This window comes from Haemorhous mexicanus, chromosome 2, assembly GCF_027477595.1.
Source record: "Haemorhous mexicanus isolate bHaeMex1 chromosome 2, bHaeMex1.pri, whole genome shotgun sequence".
NCBI lineage: Eukaryota > Metazoa > Chordata > Aves > Passeriformes > Fringillidae > Haemorhous > Haemorhous mexicanus.
The window spans coordinates 118,549,610-118,577,559 of record NC_082342.1 but is presented as its reverse complement, the minus strand read 5'-3'; the positions used below and the strand labels follow the sequence as shown (position 1 = coordinate 118,577,559).

At 41.4% G+C, this 27,950-nt stretch overlaps 1 protein-coding gene across 1 annotated transcript in view; it reads right to left on the bottom strand.

The window, feature by feature from the left end:
• The window catches only part of DSCAM (DS cell adhesion molecule), a 498,888-nt gene that overhangs the window by 177,706 nt on the left and 293,232 nt on the right, over positions 1 to 27,950 (bottom strand). Inside the window, exons 10-11 of the mRNA XM_059840105.1 lie at positions 18,996 to 19,115; positions 14,229 to 14,402 (exon numbers count right to left, since the gene is read on the bottom strand). Coding sequence (XP_059696088.1) covers positions 14,229 to 14,402; positions 18,996 to 19,115 — 294 coding nt within the window. The remainder of the gene's footprint in view (positions 1 to 14,228; positions 14,403 to 18,995; positions 19,116 to 27,950) is intronic.

The following is a 27,950-nucleotide window of genomic DNA, read 5'->3' as shown; positions in this document are numbered from 1 at the left end:
GGGCATGCAAAACATTTTCATGGAGATGTTTGCATGCAGGAAAATAGCTGTGGGTGAATGAAATTTCCAATGAAAGTCCTCAGGAAAGCTGCCTACAATGTGTCTGCAGAAATTATGAGACTGGATCCCTGGGAAGATGTTTGAAAATTGTCTTTGTGCAGAAAAGCCACAAGTGGTGAAAGCTGGATCATGCTGGATCCTCCAGGAAGATTTAAAAAAGGGCAGGAGGGATCCAGGGAACCATGAGCTGAGCTGCTCCTCCCAAAGCTGAAATTCTGAATGGGGTTCAAGGATGCACAGAGCTCTGTCTGGGCTTTTCCAGAAGAGAGCAGGTGGTGGGATATTGTCCTGCAAAAAAGAATCATCAAAGTGGTTTTTATGAGAGATGCTGCTGCATTTCTGCTGGCTCCTTCTCTCTTTTATGGTCAGCAGTCCAGAGGACCCAGCACACCCCACCTGTCCAGGTGTTTCAGACCTATGCAAAATCAATCTCTGTGACTTTAACTGCCTTTACATGTCATTGTCATAGAGTGACCATATGGATTATGAGTATGTGCACAAATAATTATTTATATGCACCACTCACTTTGCTCTGGGGCTTGAAGCATTAAACATGTGTGTACTTAGTGGCCCTTCTTACATTTAACCTCCAGGATAATCATCACTGGATTTACTTCAGTGTGCACTAGATTTTTTTTTTAGGTAAAGTAAATGAAATAACAGAGTGTATTTTCATGGTGTAAGCTACAAAATATTTTAAAAGTCAAGAAATGCAAAGTCAGAATTTCAGGAATGGTAAACTAGAGCAATAATTTCAAGATAGGAAATTGGAACAACAGCCAACATGAGAGACATAACAAAGGAGTAAACACACAGAAATCATTCTCTCTACCTTAAAAATATGTTTTTCTGTATTTGTACATACATGTTCCATACATGTATGTTGTATTTTAAAAATACTGTGATTATATTAAAAATAAACAAAGTGTGATTATTCCTTCTAAAGCTCCTGATTCAGAACTAAATGTGCTTTTTCTTCCATACAAAAATAAGACCTGGAAAACCTAATCTTGGTCTGCAGGAACCTTGTATGAATCAATGTCTACAATTCAGATATTATTTAATTTTTAATTGCATTGTTTTTGTAATTGTTGATTATAACATCCTTTATTAAAACATCTGAAAAGAGAGGGAAGGGAAGGGAAGGGGAAGGGGAAGGGGTTGAATGAGTAAAATTTGATTTAAAGCAAACGGACAATTTTCTTCTCCAGATCATTATTTCCATAGTGACAAATGCATCTGTTTGGGTATCCAATGGTACTTGTGGAAAAAAAATCCTCTTGTTTTATGGGGAGAGACAAAAAAGGGTACAGATACCCCCAACTCAAACCAGTTGGATGGTTGATAACCCTTGATATATTCTGACTTCCCCTTTTCTGGGTATGAAAGCAATTGATGCTTGTGTGAGAGTGCAGCTCCTCAAGGTCACTCCCATTTCAGAATCTTTGAAATGCTCCCCTGGGTTAGTTTACATCACTCTGCATGAGAGATGGGCTGACACAGTGCTAAGCTGAGCTGCTTTGGTATCAGCAAGCTGGGAGTATGTGACAGATCCCTTGAAAGCACTCAAACTCCTGTGCATTCCGAGCTAAAATATCCCTGGATGGCCCCAAGTTAAAGCCCTGGTCCTTCCAAGCTCCTGCATTTCACAGGTTCAGCTCACTCAAAATCAAGAGCTGAAGCAAAATTGCTTCAAGCTTATGTTTGGGCTTCATCTGTATTTTCTCTTGTCTCCTGCTTTTGGAAGTAATTGTAATTATGCTGCAAAAAGTCAACTCTTGCTCTAATGTCTAAGTGAGAGGTTAATAGTTATACAGCTGAGGCATGCTGCCATTGGAATAAACTGGAATAATCAGTAAAGGAAGAAATTATCTTGAATTTGGACAAGATCTAAAGAACTTCCTGGAAAAAGCAGCAGACTGAATGTGTAAATTTATATTTAAAAACACATTTGTGACATCTGAAGGGCTTGCTGGGTGTCATCAAGGCCGTGGTAACTGCCCAGTTCTACAGGCCTACCCCACAATAAATGAAAGGAAATTCAACCTCTTTAATTGTCTTTAATTACTCTGCCCATGCCCATGCTCAGCAGACACTGGGACACCCAGCACAGCCCAGCAGCTGCCAAGCCACTGCTCTGTACATTTGAGCCCCCTCATTCAGAAGAGAGACTGATTTATTCTGCTCCTGGGCCTTGACAGGTGAAATAAGCAGATAACAGGGGATAAAAGCAGATCCCAGCCAAGGAAAAAACCATCCTATCAAAGCTAAATAGAGCTTGTGCCAGCCTTCTCCTTCTGACCAGCTTGTTCTCTCCTTTCTCAGTTTTTGAATACTTCTTTAACCTTTTCTGGGAGGTCTTCCACACTGAAAGGTTTAAGAGCCCAAAGGGAGAGAGTTAACACCTCTGTGCAATGCATTACTTTCATTATATATGCAAATAAAACTCCCAAGTCCTCATTCCCAGCTGTCTCTCCACTGGGGAGTTCCCTGAAACAGGACTGGGAATGCTACAGGGAACCAGCAAAAACTCCTGACGGCACCCAGGGATCACTGTGCTCTCCTCTATAGGTTTTCCTCACTGTTTAGGGGCATTCCCATTTTCCTTAAAAGCCAGGCACTTCATTTAGCTCTTATTTAAATCTCAGACCTGGGCATTTAGCAAGTGGTAATTGGATTTTCCACAACAATATGCAACCACTTATGGAAAGTCTGTTCTCCCTGATTTCAGCTCGGCAAGTCACCACTTAAAAATCTGATAGCAGGAGATTTGCCTTGCTCAGAGTGTGGGTTTATGGCTGTAAGTGCATGGCAAGGAGCCAACTCCTTCCTGTTGTAAATGCAACATTTAGGTTGCAGTGCAAAGGAAGACAGAAATACAGCAGAGTGCTGCTTTCTTGCAGAGCACTTACAGTAACAGGCACTTATTTTAAAAGCCAGTTTTGAGATAAGACTGCAGAAGTGAGATCCTGCTGCACTATTGTGTGTGTACCTGTGGGCAATTACCCAAATCAATGGCTAGTAATTAAAAGCCAGGAAAAATAATCATGTAACAGATGCTCCTTCTATTGCTCTGATGATTTGCAGCAGAATGGACTTATGCAGTAGCTCTGTTTTCTGTCTCTTTCTGATTTTGTGATCACAGGTTTATACCCTCTCACTTTCAGAAATGACATTAGATCCTTTGAATCCTTTGCCCTTTGCAAGGAAAGAAATGGAAGCAAGAGAACAGGGTTGTTTCTCAGGTATTTATCTATCAGTATGGCAAGTCTGTTAGTAGAAAAATGTTCTTGTTAGGTCACTGATGATGTGATTTTAGAGTTTATTTTAGCTAATCTGAGAAAAGTTCAGGATGGGGAAACAGAACAGAGAGAACTTGCAGTGCTGACTGAAAGCCAGGCCATTGACATTGCTGCTTTCCTATTCATTCCCAAAGGATTACAACATTTGCTGGAGGACTTTGTCTTAAAAGTTTAAGCCAAATTTGAAGACAAGAAGAACAAAACCCCCAGACCTAAACCAAATCTAGGCAGCATATGTTTAATTTCCTAAATAGCCATCCTCTGTGCTAAGCATCCTTCAGCACATCACTGATGACATGAAAGACAACTGTGCCCACACTACTTCTATAAATCAGGGCTCTGATGAAAAAATGGCTGTAGGAACATAATATTTAGGATGGTTTTTTTGGGATTGATCTGACTTTGGGGATTAAATTTCACTAAATCACCCACAGAACCCAAGCCATTCAATGATTCTGTATTTCTGTGTTGTGAGTGGCCACACATTTGTGCACATAGACTCAGAAATATTGGGAATTGAGGCCTTTAATTTCCATAGATCAAACACAGCAAGAGAACTTTTACAGCCTAATAGCATTTTTTTTTTTTTTTTTTTGCAAAATGATGGATAGGAAATTTCACCAGGAGTTTCATTTGTAAAAGCAGGGAGTTTAAATGTCATTGCCAATCCCTGCACACACTGGGCTGCTCCCATCATCTCAGAACACATCACCTTGTTCAAGGGAATTTTAAAGGAAAAAACCTCTTTCACAAGTCAAGAATGGTGGTTGGAGCTATAAAATTTATTCCCTCCCTGAAAGATTATTTCTGCTTTCTGAATTCCGTCCATAAAATTACAAAACACTGCTTTTTCAGGGCAGGAATTTGTCCAGGTGGAAGCTAAACACTAAATAATTGATGACAGAGAATCTAAATTTATTGTCACAAAGACATGTAGCTGCCTGGACAGCACAGTTCCAACATGATCAAATATTCCAACTCAGAATTGGAAAAGAAAATAAAAATTGGATGTAAGAATAATTATTCTTTGGCCTAATGGAGACAGTTAAAAAAAATGGATGGGGTTAGATTAATCATAAGTAATTAGGCCAACAGTAAGAGCTCATTCTTTCATTATCTCCTGGTTTGACAGACCAAATCGATTCATTCCTCAGCCCTGCAGGATTCTAATAAGATTTATCTAAAAGTGGAGCTGTGTTTCTTTAGTTATCTGTACTGTGAGGACACTCAGAAATCAATTGCTGTGGCCATAACTGAACACTTCCTTTTTTTTAAAAAAAAAAAAAAAGATAAAAGCAATATATTCAGATTTTTTCAAGCATCTCATACCCTACAAATATTTGAATGTGCAGTGGGGATGGGAGCTGATGCACTGAGCAAATCCCAATGGTCAGGGAAGGTGATGGGGTGAAGGAAACATTTCCCACCAAGAAAATAGATTGCTGAAAGAAAACCTGCATTTGCAAATCCTTTCTTCTGATTGTACCTGACATGCAAAAGTTTCATTTAGTTTTTTTTTAATTTTTAAAATATTTTGTTTATGTTGATTATCATGCTCTATGCACACTGAGCACCACTGTAGGATTTTCACAGAGGAATGTGAACAAAACCACCACACAATTTTTGAAAATCTATTTTGAAGATGAAAAGAAAGTACTACAAAAAAAAAAAAATACTCTTTCTGTTTGAAGGCAAAATTGCTTTTGTAAAAAAAAAGCTTAAAGTTGCATTGATGGAAGCAGCTGTAAAAGACCATCTTTGGCTGATAGTGACATGTGATACTATTTTTTAAAGAAATAAACTCTCATCCAAAACAAAATATTTGCATATAAACTATGTTTTTTACAGTTTTCTTTTGCTGCAAGAGAATTTATACAGAAAAATGCAACTGACTTGGCATCTGTGTCACTTGATACTCAAATGTAGTTTATGTCTTACATATTTCTTCAGATTTTGTGAAATAAGTTTTACTACCTTTGTTATAACTCAGTTTAGGTTTTATTTCTTCAAATTAAAGATAAGGATGAACAATATTAATAAATAAACAAACTGAGGAACTATAATGAATTATGATGCAGACTTTATGACAGCATCACTAATTTAAAAAAGAGTGAATAATGTTTTGAAATATAAGCTTTTTACTGAAAAAGCCAGTGGCTAAGTCATTCAAAGTGCAGAAGAAGCTGATATATAAAAAGAAATATAATTTAAGACTCTGGCCTCTATTTTGGCTGTTGAGTGAGCATTCTGCAAATCCTAAACTGATATAAAATAATAATGGGGAGTTCTGAGGCTTTGTCCTGCTGGAACAGGGTTACTTTCTAAATGAGATGTACCTTAAAGCTGGCAAGAGTGACATGGACAAAAAGAGATGAGGGAGAAGGAGAAGGAGAAGGAGAAGGAGAAGAAGGAGAAGGAGAAGGAGAAGGAGAAGGAGAAGGAGAAAGGAAGAGGAAAAGGAAAAGGAAAAGGAAAAGAGGAAAAGGAAAAGGAAAAGGAAAAGGAAAAGGAAAAGGAAAAGAGGAAAAGGAAAAGGAAAAGAGGAAAAGGAAAAGGAAAAGGAAAAGGAAAAGAGGAAAAGGAAAAGGAAAAGAGGAAAAGGAAAAGGAAAAGGAAAAGGAAAAGGAAAAGGAAAAGGAAAAGGAAAAGGAAAAGGAAATGGCACAGTACTATAAAGTTCCCTTTTCTGAAGTGGAAATAGTCATGTGTACTGCACATAGCCACTAAATTAATTTACATCTCACTATTGCTTTACAATGCTCTCTTGATTTAAGTTTATTTAATCTTTGTTAGCAAGACATAGACCCAACTTTTGATGACATTGCAAATATAAAAATAAGCTGCAATAGATCCTGCTTTCACTTCCTGCCCCAGAAGCCAATATTAAACCCATCAAATACACTGCAAACAACTCCCACCTCACAAGTGAAACTAATGTATTCACAGCAGCATTTGTATTTTAAGATATTACTCAGAAAAATTAGTAGGTTTCATAGCATGAAAACCCAGGTAAATGTAGAGATCTAAGCATAAAATAAAGGTAAATATTCAAGAAAAATCAAGACTGTAAACTATATGCTGCATTTGAAACCCATTTGATTCAGATAAACAGTAAACATCAGCTCTCAGTTGTGGGCATGGTTAGTGGTTAGTCATTACTCCTGTACCACAAGAATTGAAGTAAAAAATAAATAACTTATGAGAACACTGTCCTAACACTATTTCTATTAGGACCTATTTTATGCGGCAGACTTTGAGATACAGAACCACTTTGTAATTTTAAGAAAACATCAGAAATAAGTACATTTGATAAATTTCTATTCTATAAGAGTGGTGCGTTCTGACAAGAATTTCTGGGCTAAATGTCCAAATGCAATTCCTGTGTTCTCCTCAGCACAGCAGGGCCAGGAGCTCCTGGAGCTGAGCAAGGGCCTGGAGCAGCTCCGTGCCCAGGAAAGGCTGAGGGAGCTGGGGCTGCTCAGCCTGGAGAGGAGCCCAGGGAGAGGGGCCTCAGCCCTGCCTGGCCCTGCCTGGCCCTGGGTCTGTCCCTGGGTCTGTTCCTCTCTCCCTGTGTCTGTCCCTGTGTCTGTCCCTGTGTCTGTCCCTGTATCTGTCCCTGTGTCTGTCCCTGTGTCTGTCCCTGTGTCTGTCCCTGGCTGTCCCTGTATCTGTCCCTGTATCTGTCCCTGTGTCTGTCCCTGTGTCTGTCCATTTGTCTGTCCCTGTCTGTCCCTGTGTCTGTCCCTGTGTCTGTCCCTGGCTGTCCCTGTCTGTCCCTGTGTCTGTCCCTGGCTGTCCCTGTGTCTGTCCCTGTGTCTGTCCCTGTCTGTCCCTGTGTCTGTCCCTGTGTGCAGAGGTCAGAGCAGCCCAGGCTCTGCTCCAGGCCCAGCCATGGCCCCAGAGCCACGGGCAGGGGCTGAGCCCAGCAATTCCCCTGCCCAGGAGGCACAACTTCTGCCCTGGGCAGAAGAATTGTGAACAAGACTCGAGGAAAAGGCCTGAAGCTGAGCCAGGGGAGGTTCAGGATGGAGATCAGAGAAAGGTTCTTCCCCCAGAGGGTGCTGGGGCACTGAAGAGGCTCCCAGGGCAGTGGTCGTGGCCCCAAGGCTGCCAAGAAGCTCAAGCAGCGTTTGGACAACGCTCTCAGGCACATGGTGTGACTCTTGGGCTGTCCTGTGCAGGGCCAGTGGTTGGACTGGATGATCCTTGTGGGTCCCTTCCCTTGTGATTCTATGATTCTAAACCACCAGTAAAAATAATTTCCAGAATATCTCCTCCCAGCTTAGAATATTTTGGGATTATGGTTTATTGCCTTCGAGCACAGCAGGGTTTGAAGAATCGTGCCAAATACAATATACTGACATTTGTACTTTCTCAGTGATGGTTGTTATGAATGGATTATCTGTCTAGCTGGTGTCAATCCCTGCCACTACACCATCTCAGCTGAAGGAGCAGATCAGATATTATTTTCAAGTCTTGTTTTAGCAGTGTTAGAGACAGAGGAGCTGCAGCCCTTGGTCTGAAATTACCTCTGTGGCACAGAGTTTTCTGACCACAGTTGGCCAAATCTGGACACAGAGTTCATTGCAATCTGAGAGCCACATAACACCTCTGAATAAAGAGATAATTTAACAGGATACAAGAAATATTGGTGTTGAGGAACGAGAACATGCTAAAATATCTGTGGTTTTATAGTACTAATCTGTTTAAGGAAGGGAGAAAATAAAACAGCAGCTTCTGAATCCCATCCCTCATGAAGCTTTTGAAAAATATTGCAGATGTGAAGGCATTTGTAACACTAAATGGTAACAATTTTCTTGAATTGATTATTTTTCAGGAAAGCCTCAACAGTCTGTACCCACTATGAAAATTTCCCCAGAAAAAAAACTTCTGAAAATAAGCCTCACCCATGTTCCCTTTTGAATGTTGCCACTTGGGCATCAAAAAGCTAAGACAGCTATTTTGGAAAAAAAAAAGGCAATAAATATGATACTGTTGATACAGCAGAGTCTGTGTGCACTTTCTGGGAGAAAAATCTGCTTTACCTTTCTGCAGGAAACATTGCTGTGCAACCAGCCTTGAAGAACAGAAGAAGGGCTGCTAAATTGTTCAAAAAATATTTATTAAAAAAAGAAAAGAAAAAGAAAGAGAGAGAGAGAGAGCTTCTTACTTCTCCTCTTCTCTTTAAATGAGAGCATTGCAAAGATTTGCATACAAACCCTCTGGAGTATTTGTGCTGCAGCACATCTGGCAATTATCTTACAAGAGAATTGCCACGGGCTTGGCGTTACCGCGAGGAGCAGGGAGCATTTGAAGGCACGGAAGAAAAGGGATATTCCAGCCTTCTACCAGCTACCTTGAACATACTTCATGTTTAATTTCCCTCTGTTGCCAGAGGCACTGTGTTGTTATGACAGCTGATCTGCCATGGAATAGCTGTAAAGGAAAATCAACAAAGGATCGCTCCAGCGATTCTCGGCGCAATTTATCGGCGCTCGTGTCTGGCGGCTGCTGCCGCCTGTCGGGGTAATGACACATGATGGGTGATTAAAGTGCAAGTCCCTAAATCAAAGCTGTGCCAGCAGTTTGAAGAGGCAGAAAACAGCATTTAGACCCCTGTTTCTTTCTGGTTGTGGGAGGACCTCATTAGGCAAAGAAATGGGCTGTTTTGTTAACAAGAGGGAGCGCCTGCATCCAGGGAGATCTCATCCAAGATTCACTCACGGCGTCTTTTGGACTGTGCCATTTCATGAAAATAAACAATTAGAGTCATGAAAAGAAACAATTAGAGTCATGAAAAGAAACAATTAGAGTCATAGGATCATGGAACAGTTTGGGTTGGAATGGACCTTAAAGACCATCGGGTTCCAACCGCCCTGCTGTGGGCAGGAACACAAAATTAAAACATAAAGGGCTTTAAGTTCATCAGCACTGACTTGGAGTTGGACAGTTTATTCACAATCTCATGTTTAACACAGTTTTTACCTCTGATTACCAAGAAATTGGTGGTAAAAGTGGAGAGAGAAGCTTGTCATGAGGGCAAGGGCAAAGGTGGGCAAGAGCAGCTCACCAGCTCAGCAGAAGGACTGATTGGGGCATGAGAGTAGCTGCAATTCAAGGAAATTATTTTTGATTTTCTTTGCCTTTGCCCCACTCTTTCATTCTCAGGACATATGCAAGCCATCTAGCTAGAGATTTTTACCAATCTTGGCTAAATTTGTCCATTTCACACAGGTGTACCCTACTTGAGATAACTGCAAAATAAGGATGAAGAATCAAATAAAAGGAAAAGCCTTTAAAAAAAAAAAAGATGGCAGAATGTCAGAAGAAGAAAACAGTAAATCAGGGCACACAAAAAGAGAAGGGAGCTTTTGTCTTGTTTTGTTTTTCTACAGAAAATAGTATTTACAATATTACAGACTGTGAGAAAAATGGAGCAAAGAAAGATTAAGAAATATCAAAATAACTGGGCTCAGGTGAATTTGACATAGCATTATTGCTGTCCTTCTTGTAAGTGTTTTTGGAGGTATTAGAGACAGTGATTTTAAGCTTTCTTTACCACATATCATGGATAATCTATCTTTGCAAATGTAAACAGGCAATGCCACCCTTACTGACACCTTGTGGGACACATGCATTTTAATGAGAAATTGGCTTTTTATACACAAACAAAAGTAGCAGTCGGGCTGATCTTGACATTCCTGTGCTCTCAGCAAGGAATTATTTTCCCAAAGACTAAAATGAGCATTTAGAGGCACCCTGGTGAGCAGAGCACAGTGAGTTCTCCATCACAGCTTGCTGGCTTTGCTGCTGGTGTCGCAGCAGAGCAAACTCATTTGCCTGGTCACATGGAAATTGTCCCTTTATCCTGCCTGGATAAAGCTTCACAGGCAGAGCTTTCCATCCATCTCAATAAACAAATGCTGCAGTGCTTCAGCCATATGGTGGAACAACTGTTAGCTTGCAGAGGAGAAAAGAGCTCCACGCCATCCAGTCTCCATCCATAAGCATCTTCTGGGTTTATTTGTGCTTGTTTTTGTTATATTTTATTTATTTTGCAGTAGCGTGTGTGATTGAGGTCTCTTTGCTCCATGAGTTGTCTGAAGATGGTGAGGAACAAATCTGGCCTGGAAGAGGTCATGGGCAAGCAGCAGTGTCAGAGAGACAAGGTCAACAGAAACACAACATGGTGCAGGAAGAGCCTCCATGTTTCACCAGTTTTACCAGGCTCCCTTTCCCCACCAGCCTCTTCTCCTGTTATTCCATCAGCTCTTGTCATAGGCAACAATTTTTGAAGGTGTTTTTTTTTTAAGAAAAAAAGTCTGAGTGGTGAAACTTGGCATTGAAAGAATTAGCTGGGATTAGCATGTTCCTGCTGGAAGGAGCTGTGCATCTGACTGACAGCTTTAGGTTTATGTATTAAACACGTATAATGCCAATAGCTAAGCATATTTGAGGGGAAAGTGAATGAAGCAATTCTGTTTTCTTGGCAGACAGGATTTGTTGGAAATGTTTTGATGATCAGATTAAAACTTGTGAGGCTCCACACTGTCACAAAAAGAAGTGATAGATTTAAGAAGGGGCAGGGCTAACGTGGTTGCATCCAACAGATTATTTATGCAGGAACATGCATGCCTTAATGCAAGCTTGCTTTTCAGGAGGTAATTTTTTCAGGATACCATTCTATCACATTATATACAGCCCCTAAAGTGGAATTAGGAAGTGTGACATTTATTCAGATGAAGGCAGGCAGTCTGTTTTAAGCAGTCATCTCTTCCCCTGGGACTCTCAGGCAACCTTTAAATAATTTTAGTTCTTCCCTTCATGTTAAAGGCTCATTATCCTTTATAGAAATTCTTCAGAAGTCTTCTCATCCCAAGTACCAGGAGTCATTTCTCAAGACAGCACTAGATTCCTTGTTCCAGATCTCTCATAACTTTCTAATATTGTGTGTCTTAGTGAATATGGAATTTGGGAACTACTAATCCTTGAATCACAAGAAGAGAAAAATCACTGGTGGTGATTTTTATGTCCATTCCTTGAAAAGAAAGGGAGCAGGATAATAGCTGCTAAATGAAAATTTTCTGCCCCGTGGTTCCTGATTCAGCATTGATGCTGGCAGCTTGCTCTTTTCACATTTCTGATGATATTCCTGAAGCCTCTTTCTTCTCTTTTTTATTTTTTTCTTTTCTTTTCCTCTTTCTTTGCACTACCTTCTCATGCACTCTCCTTTCAACTGAGAATTTGGGTCAGCTCCTCTGACACGAAGGTGTCACTCAAAAAACACTGAGGCACTAAATAAATGTATATTTGGAATTATTACAATTTCCCCATTAGCACTAAGAGTCTTGTTAAGCAAGCCAAGCTGGTTTATAGCTTGACATAGGTTTTCACTAAATAAAAATCCATCCATTTTAGAGGTAGCAAGTAATGGAAATAGATTAAATCAATTTTCATCCTGCCCAAACCTGAACTACTGAAACAAAATACTCCTACTCTCTTTTGGCAATAAAGGTCAACATCTTTTTTGTTTAGATACAGGTGACAATGGAAATTCTGGAGGAGTAAAGCACCAGATCATTTAAGAGATCTTGTAATAAGATCTGTGAAAGGTAAAACTTTATGCAGCAGGGTTACTAACAGAGTAGGTAAAAACTTTATCAGACATGGAGGAGAAGAATCTCCTGTGCACGAGGGGGTTTATTTCCAAGTTCAGTGATGCTGTCAGTGGTTATCACCTGCATGCCTGTGGTATCTGTGGCACAGGGAACAAGAAGTGAAGGAATTAGGTGTAGAGGGACTGCTGCCATGTTTTTTTTCTGAGGGCCAGTCTAATTTCATGATCAGTAACCAAATGCATCTAAGCCACTCTACTTTTTCTATCAGATTTGAGCTACTGCTCTTGGATAAGCCATAAATAGACTTAAGGAAGGTGGGAAGGCAATTTATCACAAGAAGGCCACAAAAATATGCATCAATGATAACCCTTCTTTATGTTTTGAAAGCTGTTCCTTCTTACCAACTCTGTCACCCAGAAACAACTGCATGGGCCAGGTCTCACCCTCCACCTCTGCCTAAAGAAGGCATTTAGGGTGACCTTGTGGAGAAGGATCAACTAATCAAGAATACCATGAGTTTCATGAAGGAAGACCAATGTTTTTATCTAGAGGAGGACTAGAGGACCAAGATCCAGAAACAGGATCCTGAATAGCCCCACAGAAAAAGGAAACAGTGAATGAAGAGAGAGATGAAAGGCAAATCCAACCCTCTATTTGGAGTCAGTCCACCTGACCACGTGCAAATATCATGAGCCACATCCACACCACCAGAAGAGGGGATCCAGCCATAATTCAGCCCATTTCCCCAGAGCATCTTGTCCTTAAGGAGTGCTTGATGGAAGCTCAAGCTCTGCCCCTTCCACACACATCCCAGCACCCTCCAGTGCTCTGGAGTGGACTGGTGTCAGTGTGGGTGTGTGAGGGGCACAGGCTGCTCCCTGCTATCTCAGAGCCAGAGGGGTTTTCATTAGATTCAAACAGCAGCTGGCTCCCCAGGGAAGCTCCTGCTCTTATTTGATAAGGGATGCTCTTTTATCACACATGAAACTGCATGCAGTGATCAGACAGGCAGCGTGCATGGCTGCCAAGCAGAGGGAAGCTGGCTCTGGTAGAATATCACAGCAGTGCCCCACTCCTGCAAGGGAAGACTGGCCCAAAAATGGCCAGTTCTGCAAAGCACAGAAGCTGGAACTTCTACCAGCCCACAGAAAAAAATGTTCAATTAATATATTTGCTGGAGGGATCATTATGTTGTTTTTTAGGAGGTGAAGTCACTATGGTAAATTAGAATGGAGGGGACATCTGAGATACTGGGGCTTGCAAATATTTGACACTCTTAAAATAACTTAGTTATTAATTCTCAACAACAAACAACACCCCTCAACCTAAACATTAATGGTCTAAATCGCACTCTCAAATAGAGAATAAATTCTATTTTTCTTCCTTTTTGGAAGAAAAACCCCTCTTTTTACTTTCAAGGGCAAAACTTTTTCAAGGTAATTGGCATCCCAGAACTTCAAAGCATTCTGTAAATCTTCAAAAACCCTACAAACATTAAAGTACATAGTGTGGTAACCTCCTTCAATACTGGTCTGACAGGTCATCCAGGAACATTTGGCATGTCGATGTATCAATAGTTTCTTTTTTTCTCTAGTGAGAGAAATTATATTATTTCTACACCATTTTCCCATTATATTTCCTCTATTTTCTAAACTGTTGATGTTTCAAGGAATTACAGACTGCTTTTGTCTCTTGTGCCTGGAAAGTACAGCAATTAGAGCTTGTGCAATTGGATGGATTTTCCAAAAATTAGCTGGCTAAGGCAAAATAACTACTCTGGCTGTATCTATAAAATCTTGGAGTATGTTGTCATATCTTGTGGTAGCTACCTGTAGTAATTGTACCTATAGTTTCCATCTATGACACATTGAGAATTGATTAAGTATCTTTTTAATCCACTTTTCCTTGAGCTTCTGAGATTTATGACAATTGCTGTGGGGATTTCTCCTTTGTTATTTTTTCTTGGTACTCCCAAACAACTTTCTTATTTTCCCTTCATGACTCAGGGATAGCTTTCAGACCTGGTACAAATTTGATTTTCTTCCTCTATGGAACAAAGGTCTTTATTAACCATCCTAACTTCCAGGTGCTACCACACACAGCTGAAAGCCAAAATTAAATCAAAAAGCAGCATACCCAACCTCTCCCCTCCCAACCCCATTCCCTTCCCTCCAAACTACGGATGCAGTAAAGCCTTTTTTCACTCAATGGCAATATCTGGATCACAGAGAAGCGTTTCAGTTCTTACTTTTAACAGTGAGGTACATGGACTTGCTGACGTCTGCTCCCACATCATTGCTGACCTTGCAGAGGTAGTATCCACTGTCTTCTTCCAGCACATGTTTGATCAGCAAGGAGCCGTTTGTGAGCAGCTGGATGCGACCGTTCAGCGCGATCGGCTGGAACTGGGGAACCCCGGCGCCTGCAGCAAGAAACCCGTGGGGAAAGGTTAAAAAGCACCTCATGGTTTTATTTTGAACAAGGCACAAGGCATAGCTTCCTGTTCTTAGAGGCTCAGTGCAATGAAAATGGCTTTTGATACCGTCATAATGAACAGGATGGTTCGTTACTGTTTTAGGCTTGGGGTGTGTATTCTATTTCCATCTGTTAGAGAAAACAGAAACACAGAAGAAGCACCAATGCTCTAATAGATGACTCCCAAGTTTCCTTCAGTATGAACACTCTCATAATTCATGCAAATATTTGCTCTCATTGTGCCAGAGTGTCCCAAGTTGTCCTGAAGGAGAAACAGGAGCTGCCAGTGTTGGTGAGTGCAGGACAGCTCAGAGTTGAAGGTCTGTGGAAATTCTCTCTGCAGGTTCAGAGACCCCTCCTCACAACAGCTGGAGCCTTCCACCCTGTGCCTTCACAGTCCAGACTCCCCTCCAGCTTTCTCTTTCCACTTTCATAGATAGAGCTGCTTTTTAAAAAAGGACAACAGTCCTCTAGAAGGAAAATAATCCCCTGTTTTAGGGTGGGGCTGTGTGTTCTGTCACCACCTGTCAGAGCTGGGGCAGTTCTCTGCTGTTCCTGGGGCAGTTTGTTCTTTATCTCTCCCACAGCCCATCCTCCCTCCAGGAGATCTCTGCTGTCCATGGCCACTGAGTGTCCCTGCAGGGCTGATCAAATTCCACCATCCCATGGGGAGATGCTCCGCCCAGGGGAGGAGCCAAGCATTCCTACCTGGATCCAATCTGAGCTGGGAACAGCCCAGCAGCCTTTGCCCACTGCATTCCCAGAGGAGCAGCTTTCTCCTGCCCTCCATTCCCAGAGGGAGAGCAGGCCCATCTCCAGCAGCCCTGGAGCTGCAGAGGAAAACTCCCCCCTTGTGCAGGATCCCTGCTCCAGCAGAAGCACAGCTGGCACTGCAGGAGGGCTGAGCCCCCCTGGGATGGGACTGTGCCACCACCCTGAGCCCCCTGGGATGGGACTGTGCCACCACCCTGAGCCCCCTGGGATGGGACTGTGCCACCACCCTGAGCCCCCCTGGGATGGGACTGTGCCACCACCCTGAGCCCCCCTGGGATGGGACTGTGTCACCACCCTGAGCCCCCCTGGGATGGGACTGTGCCACCACCCTGAGCCACCCTGGGATGGGACTGTGCCACCACCCTGAGCCCCCTGGGATGGGACTGTGCCACCCCCCAGAGCATGCCAGGGCATGCTCTGACTCTGGCAGTGGCTTTTCCTTTTTACATTTGTATTTCTTTTAAATTTTCCTAATAAAGAACTGTTATTCCTATTTCCATGTCTTTCCAGAGAGCACCTTAATTTCAAAATTATAATAATTTGGAGGGAGGGGGTTTACATTCGAGGGAGGCTCTTGCCTTCCTTAGCAGACACCTGTCTTTTGAAACTTAGACAGTTATCCAAACTGAATTCATTGCAGGAAAAGAAGGAATGTAACAACAGCAAGAATTTCCCCATATTAAAGAGGCAAAAGGAGCACCAAGCAGAAGAATCAGGAAGGGGGAGAGAGGAAATGAAGATTTTCAGCCCTTTCATGGGTGAAAAGGCACATTTGTTGTACATTTAGAGGCTGATGAATTATTGACAATTACAGCTGAACAGTCATGGCAGTATGCATCCCTAATGCAAACAGCAAATGAATTTCTTATGACTGAGAGAGATGTCTGCTGTAGTAAACATGGCACACTCAGGGGACCTCGAGGCCCTTGTTTATGAAACCCTGGATAACATGGAAAACCACATCAGTGACTGTTCCTCTTGTTTCCTGCTATAGCTGATGGACTGATGACACAAAAAACCTCTGTTCTGCCATGTTTGCAGCCAGGATTTATTGAGAAAGGGCACTGTTAAAAATACCTCCAAAAAATCCACAAAAACCCTAAATGAAACAAAACAACAAAAAGCTCAGACCACTGATCAGATAATTTTGGCAGGTTGTAAAAATAGAAGGTCCTTTAAAAGGGAAGGTCCATAACAACAGGAAGCCAAAGATTTTTGTATCAAGTTTTAAGAAAGAACCTACTTTTCCTTGGAAATAAGATACTGGGTAATTTAGGGAACAGGAAGCAGGATCCTGCTGTACTGTCATTAGTTCAGGTTCCTCCAACATTAAAGACTCCCTAAATGTATATTAAGACACATTTCTTGTAAAAAAGGGGTTTACAACCTACTTTGGCAGCAGGACATGGGATTTTTCAGGGAAGTCAAAATGTGCTCTTCTTCAATGGAATTCTCTTACACCACTTTCTGTACCAAAAGTTAATATCTGTCAGCATTAATCACTATAAACAGTTGGCTGAGTGAATCCAGAAGGAAATATAGTGAATAAATATTTTGGGGAATTATTTAGTGTAACATGGTGAACTAGAATTAATACAACATCTAGAATATTAAAAAAAACCAAAAAAACCAGACATGCATATCAAAACCACTTCTAGTCCTAGAATAATTTGCTTTGGGAACTTATGGCTACACTGAAGGCCTGGTGACCAATACTATGAACTTAAAAATGTTAAAATGATAATGTTTTCAGAAAAAATCAGTTGCCATTGTTGATTTTTCACCTATTTTAGTCCCATGCATGTCCCACTTCTCTTTTTGTCAGTTTTTTTCTTAAGCAAGAAATTTTTCTTGTCATTTAACTGGAATGTACATTTATGCTTTACTAACTCTAGATGCCTGCCATTGGTTGCCCGCTCACTTCATGTGTTTCTTCACATGAAAAATTGTGGGAAAAACTAGGTGTTCACAGAAGGGAAAGGGCTGATACTCCTGAGGACAGCTACTGGAAAAACTGGAAAATATTTTGTGCAGCAGTTTGCAGTGTTTTCTTAATCTGCACACACATTTTTAGTGCTGTTGCAGCCAAAGTCCTTCCTGAGCAGGAGAGAATCTTATCCCATACATCTGCTAGGATGAGTCTGAAAGGGGATTTATCCAACTTCTCCATGATTCTACCATTCCAAGATGGGTTATTTATCTCCTCACAGTTAATTACAACTCATCTAGCTTGGCTTGTGCTCCTTCAGCACACAAACAGAATAAACCAGAATTACTTCTTTGTGTTTTTTATTCAGGACTAAAATCCCACATACCTCTGGGATTAATGGAATTTGGAACTCTGCACCCTTCTTGCAACAAACCCTAATTTATCAATAAGAGCACAAATAGTCTTTAACATGAACTTTTCTCTCACCCTTTTTTCTTCAAATACAATTTGAATATTTACAATTAGATCCTAAGAAGACCAAAAATTACATGGAGCATTGCATAAAGATTTCTTCTCAACAGCACCTTGTTTTGTTTTTAAGGAGGTAACTCATTTAGATTGGGTACAGAGTTTGCAGAAAGTGTTTTTTTGCTAAAACCTACCAGAAGGCAGCTGCCCAGAAGATGCAATCTATCAAGCAGCACATTTTAACTAAAAAGCAGTCAATTTCCTATGGTTACTGAGGGTCAAGTGGGGCCACTTTTAATGCTCTGTTACACGAGGAGAAAATGTTCAAACATTATGTAAAACTCATACTGAATTACTGCTTATGCTAATGCTACGTGACCTTCCTTCTTTGCTGAAAAGATGTGATTGGCCATGTTATCACAAATTTTGAAGTGGGGGGGGGAAGCAGCCAGTTGCTGCTGGTGAACCTTGTTGGTTGTTTCAATTAAAGCTGTGTCTGTTCTCCCCCAGCCATCCCTTTCCTCCCTTGCCTGCTGAGCTGACACAGGCTCACAGGCACAGCCAGGACATCTCCAGGGGAGAACAAAAGTCCATCCAGCTCAGCCTTGTGTGGGACAGTGACCAGCACTTTGTGCTGGGCTGTTGGAATCCTGGCTGCTGAGAATTTGAGACTTTCAGTACTGCCAGGCACTGACCCCCAAGAGAACACTGCATTCACCTGAGGGCCTGGGGAAGCTTCCAGAATGGAATGACAGATCTGGGATTGTGGGTGTGGAGTTTGAATTGAAGAGTGTGATATCACAGGGTAGGAAACTCAGAGTTTAAGGATTTAGAATACAGTAATAGATAGAAAGCAAGATGGAGGTTTTAGGGTGGAGGCTGCTCCTTCTTCTTCTCCTCCTTCTCCATGGGTTTGGGTGGCTTTGTGTCATTGGATAAAAAAGTTCCCATTGAGGGCACGGGTGGTTGGGTATTGGGTTAAAAGTGAAAATAATTTAGGTGCCATTTCTCAGTTGGACAGTTTGTCCTTCAAAGGCCTTGGAGAGAGAGATGGAGCTCCATTTTTACTTTGTTAGAATGCTGCACAACTCAGGGTTTGTGAGACTGTAACAGAGATAATAACTAATAAACATCTGAATCCAAACATGAAATACCCTCTCACACATTTAATCCCAACCTTGGCAAAAAAAAGCAAAGAATCAGTTACTGGGGGAGATGATTTATGAGGAATAAAACACGACTGGTATGCCCCTCATTGGACCCTGCTGCTCCCTGGCAACTTAGAGATTAAAACAGCAACTTAGGGGTGAGTGGGATGTTATTAAGGCAGAATTAGCTTGTCCCCAGTGTTCCCCACAGGAATCCTACCTTTAGAGTACTTCCAGACAATGGTAGGAACGGGATAGCCCTCGGCAGAGCAGTTGAGGATGACGGCTTTGCCATAGATCCCGTCCTGGTCGCTGGGCTGGACCACAAACCTGGGGGGCACTGTGGGAAGGGAGCAAAGGGAGACATCAGAATTCCAGCAATTCATTGGCAATTTATTGGGTGTCTCAAAATGGCAGAGCAGTCACATGCAGAATTATAACACTTCATAGTGAAAAGCAAAAATTAAAACCAGTTTTTTGCTGGTCCAGTAACACACTCACTAAGGTTGGGTATACCAGATAATTCACTTTCTGTGCACAACCTCAATGTATTTTTTGACAGGCATAACAAAAACACTGGTCTTTACAGGACACCAAAATAAGTTTATAAGACCTCTCCATGGGAGAGGTAAAAAATTGAGTAATAGATAAATCATATTATTGTAGACAGAAAATAAATGCTTTCTACCAAAGGTAGGTTTGTCAGATGTCTAAGAACAATGGAATTTTTCTGTTTGCTTTTTCATAATAGTGAACTAGCAAACTTTAGAAAAAAAGAATTAAATTATTTGATATAAATAACCATAGCAAATAATGCTTTTATTAGCAATCAAATCACTTAATATTAAAATGAGAGTCTTTGAATCATAACTTCTGATGGGACTTTGCCTTTCGACCAGCCAGAGAGAGCTTCAACACAATTTGCTTGCAGTAAGTTGATAAATCTTATTTCAGTGCATCAATGTACACATATTATTGAACATCCCAAAGTAGCATAAAACAACTGCAGTGAGTCTTCCACACATACCTATTTATACATAAATAAAATAAGAGCTGCTTATCTCAAGGAAAAGCTCTACATGTTCCAAATACTGGTACACAATGAAGAAAATATCTTGTGACAATGTTAGGTCCAAAAATTTGACATGAAAACCTGATTCTAAATGTCCAAGTCTCAGCAAAGCCTAAACATTTGACAAAATCATGGAAAAGAGGCTGAAAGTTGTGAAGACTGTGGAAAATCCCATGAAAATTTTGAATATTAAATGTGGTTACTGGTTGTATTATGGTCAATCAAAGTCACAGTATTTTGTTGACCCTCTGCTCTTTGGTTCAGAGCACGGAAGTGTAAATATCCAAGAACAAAAGAAGTCAATTAATTGTGCTTTTATTTTACATATTTTTCAGTATGTCATTTCTCACAGGGCCACAGAGAGTGACTGAAGATGTGACAAACTTTTTTCTGCTCAAATGATTTTTTTTTTGCCTTTTATTTTTGCCTTTTTTTTTTTTTTTCCTTTTTCAGCAACACACATAGTTCCAAGGCAACACAGGAGAAATCCTAATAGTTCCTTGCTCTCCTCATCCCACTGGAAAATTTGAAGCCTCATGGATTCCCCAGGTCCAGGCAGTGCTGAATTTGTCTGAAAATTGAGGAAGATAGAACAAAGGACCCAACCATCCATTCTTGTTCTGATCCACCCCTGAGCTGCCTCTCTAGAAGTGCCAGAAATTAAGAAAGAACGTCTGGTAAAAGGTTTTAGCACAAGAAAATGCAAGGGAGCACAGAGGGGGACCTCAGCACTGTAAATATTTTCCCTGGGGCCTGAAATAGTTATTAATGCCCAGTAATGTGGGACTAATTATCCATCAAGAAAATCTGTGCAGCAGAAACACAGCAGAAGCACCAATGCTCTAATAGATGACCCTCAAGTTTTTTTCAGTGTAAACACTCTCATAATTCATGCAAATATTTGCTCTCATTGTGCCAGAGTGTCCCAAGTTTTCCTGAAGGAGAAACAGGAGTTGCCAGTGTTGGTGAGTGCAAGACAGCTCAGAGTCTCAGAGTCTGTGGAAATTCTCTCTGCAGGTTCAGAGACCCCTCCTCACAACAGCTGGAGCCTTCCTCCCTGTGCCTTCACAGTCCAGACTCCCCTCCAGCTTTCTCTTCCCACTTTCATAGATAGAGCTGCTTTTTAAAAAAGGACAACAGTCCTCTAGAAGGAAAATAATCCCCTGTTTTAGGGTGGGGGTGTGTGTTCTATCTCCATCCATCAGAGCTGGGGTAGTTCTCTGCTGTCCATGGGGCAGTTTGTTCTTTATCTCTCCCACAGCCCATCCTCCCTGCAGGAGATCTCTGCTGTCCATGGCCACCTTGTGTCCCTGCAGGGCTGATCAAATTCCACCATCCCATGGGGAGATGCTCCACCCAGGGGAGGAGCCAAGCATTCCTACCTGGATCCAATCTGAGCTGGGAACAGCCCAGCAGCCTTTGCCCACTGCATTCCCAGAGGAGCAGCTTTCTCCTGCCCTGCATTCCCAGAGGGAGAGCAGGCCCATCTCCAGCAGCCCTGGAGCTGCAGAGGAAAACTCCCCCCTTGTGCAGGATCCCTGCTCCAGCAGAAGCACAGCTGGCACTGCAGGAGGGCTGAGCCCCCCTGGGATGGGACTGTGCCACCACCCTGAGCCACCCTGGGATGGGACTGTGCCACCACCCTGAGCCCCCTGGGATGGGACTGTGCCACCACCCTGAGCCCCCTGGGATGGGACTGTGCCACCACCCTGAGCCCCCCTGGGATGGGACTGTGCCACCACCCTGAGCCCCCCTGGGATGGGGCTGTGCCACCACCCTGAGCCCCCTGGGATGGGACTGTGCCACCACCCTGAGCCCCCCTGGGATGGGACTGTGCCACCACCCTGAGCCCCCCTGGGATGGGACTGTGCCACCACCCTGACACACAGGGGGCCAGGGCATGCTCTGACTCTGGCAGTGGTTTTTCCTTTTGTACTATTACATTTGTATTTCTTTTAAATTTTCCTAATAAAGAACTGTTATTCCTATTTCCATATCTTTGCCTGAGAGCCCCTTAATTTCAAGATTTTAATAATTCAGAGGAGGGGGTTTACCTTTTCCATTTCAGGGGAGGTTCCTGCCTTCCTCAGCAGACACCTGTGTGTTCAAACCAGGACATCCCCCTAACTGGACCTTTTCCTCACTATGGCCAAAATGCAAACTGTTTATTGCCTAACTACAGAAATGCTCTTTGTAACACAGCTACAAGAAACAGAAGGAACCAGCAGTGATAGAGGCAAGAGATACCTCTGTACTAGAAAATATATTTACTGCTGACAAACACTTTGGCTTTCCAAATGGCTGCCACGCTGAGAAACATTTGTTGTAGGTTATGTTAATTCACAATAGGTAAACTTTGAACATGAAATCCCAGCAGCAACAGCTCTGGGCAATCACTCATCCTGTTATAATTATCTGCTCAGAGAAAACATTTGCTCCAGTAGCTCCTTTCACTCTCACTGTCCTGTGTTTGTTTCATCCCCAAACACACAATGAGGTCTTTTCCAAGGCAGTTAAAAAGCACAGTTAGTTGCACAAATAGATTTGATTTTGTACGACTTGCATGGAGGCATCAGCTTGTTTCACCTGAGTAGCTGTGAGTAAATTTGTGTTTGCATCTTCTGAAAAATCAATTACAATGTGCTTATCCAGAAAGAGGGATAAGAAACCAAAGCATAACATGAACCCACCATTCTTACAGGTAAAACCAAATAAAGCCACCATTCTTACAGGTAAATGATGACAAAAGATGCAATGGAGTGACTGATAATTACTGTTCTCCTCTACCACTGAAGAGGGTGAAGAGCAGAATGTCTTTTAAAATCTGTCTTCCAATACAAAATTTCTGCAATTTGTTTTATTTCACTTCTCTTTGAAAAACATTTTTTTATATTCTTAATTTGCTATGGATGACACTGGCAAGAAATGCTAATTTTTTGGGAAATAGTTTTATTAAATGAGCAGGCATATGCAGAGAGTTCTGGAAAAAGTTAAGCAAGACTGCTTAGTATAGAAAAAATGCAATCAGTCTTTAAAATACTATTTGCATTAAAGTTATCTGCTGAAACACAATTTTTGTGTCATCCCATTGGGCACATATAGAAAGAAAAACAGGATGGATGCCAAGTGGAAATATTCTTTGGGCTTTTTGGTGGAAATTCTGCCACATCCTTCCACATCTTTTAAGAACTCACAGAGATACCCATGATATGTTGTGCCTTTAACACTGACAAGCACTGAAAAAAGCTTTTCATCACATTTATATCACTGTAATTTTGGTTATATATAAAACCTAAGTTTTTGCTCAGATATTATTGTTATTCTCAATTCTAATTATTACTTTCAGTAGAGAACAATACTAGAATGGTGACTGCCAAAATTAAATTTTGCTCTGTAGCTCCAGGACCAGGTGTGTCATCAGATATCAGAGAATTTCCTTCTTTGGATCCATAGACAAAACTTACTTGAAAAAACTCAGCCCACACCCAGTAATAGAAACAGTTTCTATGTTTAGTAGAGCTTTGGCCATTCTTTAGGTCTGGTTATAAAAATGCCAACTGCTGCTCTGGTTTTGAAGGCAAACCCTTGCCACTTAGTCTTAACCTGCCAATAGAAATCTGAAGAGATGCTACAACAAAATAAAACTTAGTCATTTATTGAGCTTTCAGTTTTTTTCTGTGTTGCTGTCTAGGTAAAGCCAGAGGATTTTTCTTCTTATATAAATGATGAAAAAGCAAACAGAGCAGACCTTTGCATTTTTTTTCTCCTTGCTCGTTTGCTTCTCAATTTTATTTCAGTTTAATAACTTGTTCTCTGCTATGTGCTGCCATAGTTCAGAACACAGTGCTGTTAAAAAAACTTGTTCTAGATTTTGATTCTTAGGTTTAGATTATAAACCTACATTCACTTTTTCATTATCTTTCAGGAGATCATTAGCCCTTAAAGAAAATATGCTTAGCAAGAGTTTAACCAAGGTAATTTGTCTGATATGTTTGAGTTAATAGAAAAAAGTAAACAATTTCAGAAACTCTCTGAAATTACTCATGAATGTGACTGAACAGTTCTACTTTTATCACCCTCCTTATCTCAGGAGCACAGTTCCTTGAGACTGTGAAGGAGGGCATTCAAAATTGCTTTAACAGTGAGTTTCTGGAAGGCCTTCATTCAATGCAGCCCACACGGCTGTGATGAGAAATGAGCTGTTGAATTATTTTGAGTAAGAGACATAAGTTGACAAATGCCAATTCTTTAATGGCTGAAGTCAAATGAGGCAAAAGGTTAAAAAATGAAGGGTAAAAGGAGTTAAAATACCCAAAAAAGGTATTTTCAATATTATGGTTATCAGTCTCAGGCTCTCACTGAGGGGAAACAAAGGATGAAGCAATCAGAACAGGTTTCAGCACTCCCAAATCCTTCTCCCAGGGCTGCTCCATCTTTTCATACCCAGCCTGGATGTATCCTGGGGATTGCCCTGACCCAGGTGCAGCACCAGCACTTGGTGAGGTTCAACATCACGAGATCCCTGTGGTCCCACATCCCCTCCCTGGTTTCAATCTGCTCTGTGCACATGCAGGAATCCCTCCTGACCTGCCAGGAACCAGGTGCCAAACTCACACATTCCTTCCCAGACTTCAAATCCCTTCGAGCACTTCTGGCTCCCAGAGATCAGTGAACCCCTCTGGAGAGCAATTCTGAAGGCTCCTGACACGAGCTCCTCTGGTGGGCTGCTGGAGTGAGTTAAGAAATAATCTGTGGCATCAGCCTGGAATGCAGTGTTTCATTTTTACATGGAATATTTGTACTTCACATTTGGATCCCACTGTCAAAATGATGGAGGAAATTTAATCAGCCAAAGCAAGCCTTGATGTATTAATGAATGAGATCATTAAACACTGTGCTTTAGCAAAGATGAGCAGTTATTAAATGTGGTCATTGGACCTAAGGGGTCCATTTAGCTGGTTTAGTGAAACCATTTGCTCTGCAGTTCAAGAAAAAAGATGAACTTTTGCAAAATGACACCGTGCCTAGTGGTTTGTGTCGATCAGCTTTGTCTAATGAATACACTAAATAAGTGAATCTTTTAGGAGTCATCTTCAAAGCCACAGTGTAAACACCAGCAAAGAAAGTAAATGAGTTGAGACACCAGCTCTGGCCTTAAGTCTTCCCTCCCTGCTTTTCTGTCCCAAACTGTTTTTGCTGCATGACCCCAGCACCACCACCAAACATCACCAAAAAGGTGGAAACTCTCTTACCATCTGGAAAATTCAGGGACTCCTCATTGTGGGCCTATCTAATTATATTCAACACCCCTGGCAAGTGCAAAATGAAAACACATTTAATGCACTAAATGCATTAGGGGGGGTATTAGGTATCTAAAGACCTTATTTCAATTTAAACTTGTGATGTGTTCACTAACAGCACATATAGAATCATGATTTATGCAGCCACTACTATCTTTGAATTCCCCTTCCTGGTAGTATCAGAAAAATTTTGAACTCATAATACATTTATCAGTTTTTTTCTTTTGGTTACCCATTAGAATTCTTTTCACTGCTTTTTATTTCATAAGTACTTCATTTTAGGAAACTCTACAGAAATGAATAACACATGATAAAGTGTATATAGATTTTTAATCACTCTTAGATGACAGCCTTAATGAGTAAAGTCTTGATTAATTCCTTGTGATGATTTAAGTAGCTGACAGAGAAGATATTTTCCTCATTTCTATCTATGGCTCTTGTGACAGGATCCTATCCTTTCCTTTTTCTTATTGGCTAGCAAATGACTAGCAAACCAAGTGTGCCAATAAATAAATAAATAAATAAATAAATAAAAATAATAATAATAATAATAATAATTTGCGAAGTTTTCACAAGCCCTTCTAGCTGCCAAGTTTTTAATGCATTTCCAGAAGATCTGCAGAACAGGATCTGGCAGAGTCTACAAATTTGAGAGGGAAGCCCTGTTCTCACTCACTTCCACTTCCTACTGAGCTTTCAAAAGACATTCCATAAACATTGGGACTAATCAAGCCTGCTTTTCTGTGGATTTGTATCTCGTGCTCGGAGAGAGATCCCAGTTGGAAGAATTCTTCTGCTGGCAGGAGGTTTTGCCTGTTTAGATTCTCTGGTATTACACCCAATATTTCTTATCAGTCACCTCTTAATATGAAGTTTGCAGAGCTCAGCTCTACTGGAGGCGTTTTCCCCCCTTTCAATTAGTCTAAAATTAGCCAGTAATTTGTGGAGAGGTGCACTGACAGCCCCATGTCCAGAGCATTTGGCTCTGTCTCATTTCTAGGTCCTCACCAAGGGTCTCATGGCAGAGAGAGATGAGATTGCCCTGAGATGATCTCACCCAGATGCTCCAAAGCTTTATTGTCTCACTTTCTCTCAGCTGCTGCCTTCCACTTCCTGTGTGAAGCTGTGGAAGCTGGCCATCCTCTTCCTCTGATATTTAACACAGGGAGAATCCAGCCTGGCTGGCCAGGTGTTTTTGGGGCTCCTCATCACCACTTGGTTGCTTTTATAAAGCACAAAATAATTGGAACTGTGTGAAGATTTACCATGAAGTGCCCACAGAATTTAAGCAACCAGTTCTTGTTTTCCTTTTGCTGTTTAACACCCCTGGCAAAATGGCAATGCAGCTCAGATATGAAAAATAATATTTGTAGGACAAATATAAGAAATCTATTTAATAGACTTAAAACTAAACAGGAATATATGATGATAAAAAATAGCAGATCTATGTGATCTGACAGAAGATATTGAGGAAAATGTATCTGAAGATGTAAAGATGATGAATTTAGGGTTTGTGTATGGAATCTGCAGAAGTTTGTGAGTTGACTAATAATTCAAATGAAGCAATGAGCAGTTGGCCTGTGCTTCTTCATTCACCTTAGGAATGTCTTGTCTTTACATTCTACTTCTAGTCCTACCCATGTACTGTAAAATGATGAGGATTCCCATTTAGTTTGGAAACACAATGGCCTGCACTATTTTAATGTCTACTTTTGAAATGAATAGAAGGACAGTCTAAATAAGAAAAAAGGAATTGTGTGGGTAACAGTCATATTTCACCTAATTTTCCTTTCCCATTCACTGTCTGCTCTCAAATCAAAATGCACAGTATAAATAGGATTTTACCAGAACACATCTCCCAGCATTTAGGATAGCAACATTTAAGTTTCAAGCACACTGCTGAGAAACCTTCAAACAATGGGATTAGAAACAAGAGGAATTAAACCACAACTCCTCCCTGCATTTTGGAGATAAACCACTTAGATTATTTAGAAAAATATGATGTTTCAGTTATACAGCACCTATGAACAAAAAGATGAGGAGAGATCAGAAAGCCTGGGGAATAAACAGGCAGCAGGAAAAACAAGTCTGAATTGAAATGTGCACAGGTCAGGTGGGATACAGAGGAGGAGTGATCACAGGGACACTTTGGCTGTTTGAGCTCTGCCCTCTGTGGGATGAGGCAGCTGAAGCAGTTCAGTGCAAGGGAAAGAGGTCAGGGTAGGGTTTTGGCAGAGAATTCAGGTCAGACATGGTATTTCCCCTTTGAGTGAGAGCTGTTATCTCAGATGCTCATCCAAAACTGATTAAAACATTATCATTTAAAGTGACAGCAAGAGAGAGGAGAGAGAAGAGGATTTAAGGAGGCTCTGCAGAGCATTACATGGGCAGAAGGATAAACAAGGAGGGGAACATGATGTAGCCTTCATAACTTCCTAAAAACTGCAGGATCCAGGATTGCTCTCCAGGGCCTTGGGTAAAAGAGAGTGGAAAGCTCCTCATTATCATGCCCATGGTTTTTTACACCTCCTCAGGAAGTGTAATTAGAGCAGAAAGCATTTGAGGGGGAAGTAGAGGTGAAAATGGAGGTGTTGGGGTCAGGGACAGGCTTCCCCAAACTCCTCTGCTGGACAAGAGGGGAAAACTGATTAATGCCTGAAAAGGCAGCAAGAGGCAGATGTATCCTGGGAACAGAGGTCAGAGGAGGAATTACCCACAGACAGCAGGAGACAGGGAAAGTGCAGCTCAGTCAAAGCCAGGAGAAGTGAGGGCATGGCAGGGCCTGTCCCCATCAATGGGGACA